Source organism: Nymphaea colorata, chromosome 2 (genome assembly GCF_008831285.2).
Source record: "Nymphaea colorata isolate Beijing-Zhang1983 chromosome 2, ASM883128v2, whole genome shotgun sequence".
NCBI classification, from domain to species: Eukaryota; Viridiplantae; Streptophyta; class Magnoliopsida; order Nymphaeales; family Nymphaeaceae; genus Nymphaea; species Nymphaea colorata.
In genome coordinates this window covers 20,777,705-20,785,420 of record NC_045139.1, presented here as the reverse complement: position 1 = coordinate 20,785,420, position 7,716 = coordinate 20,777,705, and the positions used below count along the sequence as shown (strand labels likewise).

The window sequence follows — 7,716 nt, the reverse complement described above, 5'->3', positions numbered from 1 at the left end:
TTCTTAGGGGAATCCTTTTCAAGAAGCTGTACATTTTTTTCTTGTCCTTCAGGAAATGGAAGCAATTGTGTCGATGGAAATGGCACAGAGAAAAGGGATATTATGTTTAAGTGGCCCTGTCTAAGCTCCCGTTGTTACGACGTCAAGTTTGCTTTAAAGTATTAATGGCAAGCCTCAGTTAGTTTCCTCTCTCAGTAAAAATTTCTCTAGGCTTTGGGTGGCGTTGGGCTTGATATGTTACTTTTGACTATGGGATATCATAGTTTTCTCTCCATCTTCTGTCTGATCTGTTATTTTGAGTAATATTTCGCAGGCTGTAGAACAAATCAAAAACATGGCTCAGGGTACTGTCATGATGCAGCAAATCATGTGAAGCGAACTTTGTGGATGGGTGACCAAACATATGGTGATGGTTATGTAATGGAATGACTATGTACATCTTTTACCAAAGGAAATAATAATGCTTTTGTTTATTAACAAATAGTATCGCTCTCTCTCTCTGTCAAGATATATATATATATATATATATATATATATATATATATATATATATATATATATATATATATATATATATATTTCGACTACCATTCCCAACGGTTCCTAACGTAGGTGTTTCTATACTATTTCCGTTGTTGGCAAACAGTCGGGAAACACGTCTTTCGCAACGGTTCTAACAGTTGGGGATTTCTACCGACGGCTCAAAGCCGTCGACAAAAAACCATCTTTGCCAACGACCATGGCCGTCGGCACAATGTGTATTTGTTGTAGCGATAGATCCCATTTCAAATGCATTGGTCAGCACAAAGAACAATGACAACGACACGGAGTAACTAATTTCTAGGCCAATCTTAATTCTGTGTAGACATATTATTGCTTATGGTGATCGGAGTTGCTACTTTTGGAGTAACAAGTCCATGATACTCCAAGTCTTTAACTCTGTGTGCGTATATTGCTTCTGGTGCTCGGAGATTCGATTTTCGGAGTAATAACAAGTCTTTGTTTGGTTCGGCCAACCACAGGTCATAGGTGGACTTTCGCTGTTTCAAATTGGAAACAGTTCGATTCAAGGTCAGGACTTGGTCTTTTTTTGTTTGTTTGGTGAAGAAATATTATTCTTTTGACAAATGTAGGGGTCAGCATGGAGTTGAATGGTAGGTTTGGAACGGACTGCTATGGTATTAATCGAACGGAGATATTTTAATTCTTGGGCATGCCCCACTTGGGTCTCAACCATGTTCATGGGCTAAACCCCGACCATCAAGGTGCACGTTTCATTAGCTTACATGCGGAGGATGAACTGGCAGGTCTCAGCAGCACATTACATGTACTTGTTTTAAAAATTGAAACAGATTTTATATTGCCAAACAACCTCAAAAGTCACATCTTCTTACCTTTTAATCTATAAGAGATTTGAACCAGGTCCGAGAGGATCTCATGTATATGACTTGGAACCGGCTTAGTATCGAGTATGTGAGTGGGTCTATACACCAACGACTGCAAGAAATTTTCTTAGAGACCTAAGGAAGAAGGCTATGCGTGAAGGTTGCTGGTCCCTATGAGCAAGCCGTGATCGGCGGCCAGACTAAGGCTTGTCCGAGTCTAGCTGCTTTTACCCCATTCCAAGGCCATGGCGAGGGTCGGGAGATGGAGAGTAAATTCAAGAAAGTGAGAGGGCATAGACGGCAAGGTCGTGGGAAAAATACCTACCATTCTTCAAATTTTAGGTAGTTTGAGTGTTTGCTGAGATCCAGTAGGAGGAAAACCATTTCCTGCTCATCTTTGAGAAAGGAACAGAGAGAGAGAGAGAGTTTCCTGCAAATTTCAGTGGGAAATCGAGAGCAACAGAGGCAGGAAAAAACCAAGGATTGAGAGTGAGTGAGAGAGAGAGTGTAGAATTTTCCAGGCATTTTGGAGAGAGATTAAAAGAAACAGAGACATACAAAAGGCGAGAAGGGAAACCAACCATGGAGATGGGGACGGAAAGGGGGAAGGAGACGGAGATATCAGAGCCGTTACTGGGGAGGTCGCAGAAGATTGGGGACGAGTTCGAGGTGGTGGAGAGAATCCCGCCGTGGAGGGAGCAGATCACCGCCAGGGGACTCATTGTAAGCGCCCTCCTAGGCGGCCTCTTTTGCATCATCACCCACAAGCTCAACCTCACCGTCGGGATCATCCCCTCGCTCAATGTTGCCGCTGGTCTGCTTGGTTTCTTCTTCATCAAGTCGTGGACGGGCTTCCTCTCTGGCCTCGGCCTCTGGGTATCTCCCTTCACCCGCCAGGAGAACACCGTCATCCAGACTTGCGTCGTCGCCTGCTACGGTCTGGCATTTAGCGGTTCGTATCTACTTCTTCCGAGATCCTTTCTGCTCGTCTGATTACTAGTTTCTTCCTTAGTAAATTTGATTCACTAGCCTGTTATTTTGAAAGTGTGAATTTTCACACCATTCTGATTATTTGTGGTATTTTTTTTTGTTGAGTATCGGTTAATAAAATTGAACTGTTAAATTGATGTGAACTCGATAGCCATTATGACCTCTTTTAATTTTCTCAATAGTGTATGGCGGTTGTACTTAAGTTGATCACAATATACTTTCCATTTTTTCTAGGAGACGGTTGTAGATTAAGGTTTAAGAATTTATCCGTTAAATTAATGTGAACTCGATTGCCACCATGACTACTCTTAATTTTCTCGAGAATGTATGAATGGTTACATTTGATTTTATCATCATCTGCTTTTGTTCTTCTTCAAAACACTGGTATAAGGTGAATTAATGTTTATGAATTTCATGGAGTCCAATTTATTGGCCAGATGATTGAATGGCGGCACTCTTAATTTCCGAGTTGTGCGTGTGATGTGAACTACGTCTCTGTACCGCTTGTTAAGGTGACTCGCTAGAATAGCTATGTCGAAGAACTTGAGCTAAAAAGAAATGTAACTTTTGGGTTTAGATGACTAAGATACATTATGTGAATCCCAACTCTACCATCCTGAATATAGCTGGGGTGACCATCGACTGGCTGCAATAATTATACTCGCAGTGTTATTTGAAAATGATATCATCCGTCCACGAAAGGTAGAGTATGCATATGTTTGATTTTGGTTATGCCTATTAACGACAGGGGGATTCGGCTCGTACCTGATTGCGATGGACAGAAGGACATATGAATTGATAGGAGAAGACAATCCCGGCAACAGAGTGGAGGACATAAAGAACCCATCATTGGGCTGGATGATTGGTTTTATGTGTGTCGTTAGTTTTCTTGGTCTTCTCAGTCTTGTACCTCTGCGCAAGGTAGTTGAGTTGTCCCTTATCTATTGTTCGTCAAGTCTTCTATAACTTGTAGTAGCTAAGGTTGACTTAATGACTCATTTGATGCGTGTGATCTCTTGTTTCTGTTGATTATTTGTTTCAACTGATTGGTACAGGTAATGATATTGGATTATAAGCTGACGTACCCAAGTGGGACAGCCACAGCATTGTTGATAAATAGCTTTCACACAAATACAGGAGCAGAACTTGCAAAGTAAGCTGTACAACCATAAACATGATAGTCAGTATCGTCAGTCATAATTGCATCAAAGCCCAGGTGTATCAGCATCGGATTTTACTCTGCTGAATTGGAGCTACTTTATGCTCACAATTTGTTGATTAAATGAAATTTTTGATGCTACAACAGAGATAAAATATTTGTTTTGCTCTCCAGGAACACACAACTGTGGGTAGTCTGCTTTTTTGTCCTTATACTACTCAATCTAGATCTCAAGAAAAAAAAATATAAGTACAGAAGTATATTTAGTTGGTCAAGTTGCCATTTTCAGTAGAATGCATAAGATGTGGAATTCTTCACAGGTATTTTACCCTGATGCTGCATGTTTTTCTGACCCACTTGATTGCAGGAAACAAGTGCGATGCCTTGGTAAATATCTTGGTCTTAGCTTCTTCTGGAGCTGCTTTAAATGGTTCTTCAGTGGAAATGGAGGTTCTTGTGGATTTGATAACTTCCCAAGCCTTGGGTTACTGGCTTATAAAAATACGTGAGTTTGGTAATTTCTTCTATGTTATACAGCAGTTCCTCTTGTGTTAAATTGTTACTTGAGAATTAGCTCAATGGCCACCACCTAGAACCATGTAAACTGTTCAACTTTCAGACTGGAGTCATTTCCTTGTGTATCTTATCTGTCCTTCATCATTTATCTTTCATGTTCTCTAACTAAAATGTGGTACAAAAAAATGATGCATGTCAATGTTTAAGATAATTTTATTTATGAAGTTTCATGTTGTAAACAGAGGTCACTGTGTAGTGTATAGCAGATTATTTTGCAGTGCCTCTGGGCTGGTTTTATACCCATTCAGGTATTGGGTATTCCTGGCTATGTGTCCACCAGGTTCAAAGTTCAATCAACCTGCTTTACCAATCTTATGTTAGATAATGACAAGTCTATGGTTTGTGGTAGAAAGCAGAGAGCATCAATTTTTAATTAGATATTTGTTAGTGGACTATATGCTTCTGACTTTTAGTTTATTATTGTCAGACTATATTTTTTATATCCAGAGCATTTTGTTAAAAAGGTAACATAACTGTGCACTCTTTATCCGTGTGTGTGCCCATTTCTTTAAATTCTTATGTTGTGCCCCTGTCATTTGTATCCCATCTCATATAGAGATTGATTATGTAAGTTTGAGCCCATCTCTGTATCAAAGTAGTTTAATTCAATTTCTTCAATGTGAGGGATCCATGTACCCTCAAAGTTTGAACCTCGCTCACAGATTTCTGTCTTTTTATTTCTCTTGCAGGTTCTATTTTGATTTTAGTCCAACTTATATTGGGTGTGGCCTTATTTGCCCACATATTGTGAACTGTTCAGTTCTTTTTGGGGCAATTATCTCCTGGGGTCTTTTGTGGCCATTTATTTCCAAACATGCTGGTTATTGGTATCCAGAGGACCTTGGCAGCAATGATTTTAAAGGCCTCTATGGCTATAAGGTATGGACTAATAATGGACACTTAGAAAAGGCTATACATGTCTTGGCTTTCAATTTTAAACATTTATATTATTTTTGGTTCACTTTATAGTGGCATGTACCTTTTTTAAACTTTTTTTTTTGGGTGTTATGTATCTGGATATGATTATCTAACTCTTTATTTTCCGCATTTTGAAAACCTATCTTCCAGTGCTTCTTAGAAAAGAATACAAGACTAAGTTGTGTGGTTTTCTTGCTATTAAAAGTAGAAATTATTTGTGAAGTTTTTTGCAAGATTGATGAGGTAAACTTGCAATATCCAAAGAAATTGTCTCAGAAATTAGAGAAATGTAAGAAAGCTTTCATGACCATAGCTGGAGGCTATTAATGTTAGACATACTCATCAGTGGCTAAATTATTAACTGTTCTGGCTAGTATGCAACAAGCATGGGTAATGCTGACTTCCTTCATGATTTCTCATTTTCCTTGACTCATACTTGATCTTCTGCAAATTGCTAATGTTAGGCAAGTAACGAGTAAATATATATCCCATGATGCTGGTTACCCATGTGAAATGACTAACTTGTAAAGCAGCTAATGGTCCTTTGTTCATTATTTTTCCTTGTTCAGGTTTTCATAGCAATCTCTCTTATTCTTGGTGATGGTGCATACAATTTGATTAAGATACTCGTAATAACATCAAAGGAAATGTTCTTTCAAATGTCAAAACAAGGCCAGATTCCTCTCGCACATAAGTTCCAAGGTAAATCTTTCCACATTAGGCATTCTTAGTCGCCTGATCTGTACAAGAGTCCAATGGGTCATGCATTGAATTTTTCTAAGTACTAGCTGGACAGTTTTCTTTTATTGCGGTAAGTATGTTTCTTCATTTCCTTGCAGGAAGTTTTGACTGCTAATATTTTTGCAATGCCTTAAGTCCCATAAAACCATCATGCTTCAGGATCACCTTGGCTAAGAACATCTGTCCGTTTTCTCAACATTTTAAAGTCAACTGCCACAATGACTTGGTTCTGTTTCCAAATTCCAGCTATGAATCATTAATAACTGGGTTTCCACAAGGATTAGAGTTAAGTTATAAAAACAGGGAAAACTATAAGAAACAGAGACAAAAGAAAAAGGTATTTCATTTAAAGCTGAATAGAAATGGAATGGGAGAATATGTTATAGAAGATCGACCTTATTTTGACATTTGGTGCAAATGAGTCATTTGTGGCTGTTATGCAGATGCTGAGGCTTTCAAGCTAGCCAGGGAAGAAAGAAGAAGAAATGAAACATTCTTAAAAGACAAGATTCCAGCTTGGTTTGCAGCCTCTGGCTATGTAGTTCTAGCTGCTATCTCAATAGCAACCATACCTTCCATTTTCCCACCACTGAAATGGTATCTTGTTCTTGGTTCCTATGTCGTTGCCCCTGCCCTTGCTTTCTGCAACTCATATGGCACAGGACTCACTGACTGGAGTCTAGCATCTACTTATGGAAAGCTTGGACTATTCATATTTGCATCATGTGTTGGTAGCAAAGGTGGTGTTATTGCCGGACTAGCAGCATGTGGAGTTATGATGTCAATAGTTTCGACAGCAGCTGATCTCATGCAGGACTTTAAGACAGGGTATCTTACATTTTCATCACCAAGGTCAATGTTTCTTAGCCAACTAGTGGGCACTGCAATGGGTTGTGTCATTGCTCCACTTACTTTCTGGTTATTCTGGAATGCCTTTGAAATTGGGGCACCTGATGGACCATACAAAGCTCCATATGCAGTAATATTCCGTGAGATGGCAATTCTTGGGGTTGAGGGCTTCTCAGCTCTGCCAAAATACTGTTTAGGAATAAGTTCTGGCTTCTTTGTAGCTGCAGTGATTATAAACCTGTTAAGGGATGTGCTTCCTACGAAGGTGTCAAGATTCATTCCAATCCCAATGGCAATGGGCATCCCTTTCTATATAGGAGCATACTTTGCAATCGACATGTTTTTAGGCACAGTGATCTTATATATCTGGGAAAGGATAAACAAGAAGGATGCAGAAGTGTATGCTGGAGCACTTGCATCTGGTCTGATTTGTGGAGATGGGATCTGGACAATACCATCGGCTATTCTCTCCATTTTCAAAATAAATCCACCTATTTGCATGTCTTTTGGACCAGCTGGAAGCAGCTGAAGAAACGTCTTCCACAGCTGTAATAGCCTAACAAATGTGGAAAGCATTGAAACCCTGTATATTCTCCCTGCATATCTGGCTTTGCATTTTTGTAAAGTTAGTAACTTGCTATAGGTTGTGCTCCCTGCACTTTGTAATGACGTGCTCTGTCTATAAGGTTGTGTTAAGTTACCTCAGATTTCATATCCATGATTTTTCATAAGGATCATATATCTTTATTTGAAATTTTGGTGGGTTTACAATACGAATGTAGTCCTTGCATCTTTAATCTATTTATCCCACTTTAGAATTAGTCATGTTTAGAATAGTTGGGTGAGAAATTGTGAGAATGGGTAAATTGTGGTCCTGTCCTTGAAAATGCCTGCCATATGCACGGAAAATTTCAGCCGAGAATGGGTTACTGAAGTGTGAGTTGTTGAATGCCAAATGGGCCACGTAAACCATAACCTGCACGTCATGATTGGTGCCCATAAATCCTACTAAATCCTACTTGAATTTGAATATGATAGAATAATTTATTAAATCGAACCCAAATTTGATCTGATATCATTTTCTAAATCTGAATGGAA

At 39.1% G+C, this 7,716-nt stretch overlaps 1 protein-coding gene across 1 annotated transcript; it reads left to right on the top strand.

The window, feature by feature from the left end:
• The first annotated feature begins 1,763 nt into the window (after nt 1-1,763).
• On the top strand, nt 1,764-7,334 carry LOC116248132 (probable metal-nicotianamine transporter YSL6). Its single transcript, XM_031620746.2, has 7 exons — nt 1,764-2,337; nt 3,124-3,296; nt 3,431-3,528; nt 3,902-4,039; nt 4,800-4,989; nt 5,598-5,730; nt 6,213-7,334. Exons 1-7 carry the CDS (start codon nt 1,968-1,970, stop codon nt 7,145-7,147), a joined length of 2,037 nt encoding a protein of 678 aa, XP_031476606.1. The 5' UTR covers nt 1,764-1,967; the 3' UTR covers nt 7,148-7,334.
• The last annotated feature ends 382 nt before the right edge of the window (nt 7,335-7,716 follow it).

Bases quoted from the DNA above. Each gene is read 5' to 3' on its own strand.
- LOC116248132 (XM_031620746.2), top strand. From the start codon at position 1,968: ATGGAGATGGGGACGGAAAGGGGGAAGGAGACGGAGATATCAGAGCCG. The intron at 3,297-3,430 runs GTAGTTGAGTTG...TGATTGGTACAG, and splicing joins GTCTTGTACCTCTGCGCAAG to GTAATGATATTGGATTATAA. The intron at 4,040-4,799 runs GTGAGTTTGGTA...TTTCTCTTGCAG, and splicing joins TTACTGGCTTATAAAAATAC to GTTCTATTTTGATTTTAGTC.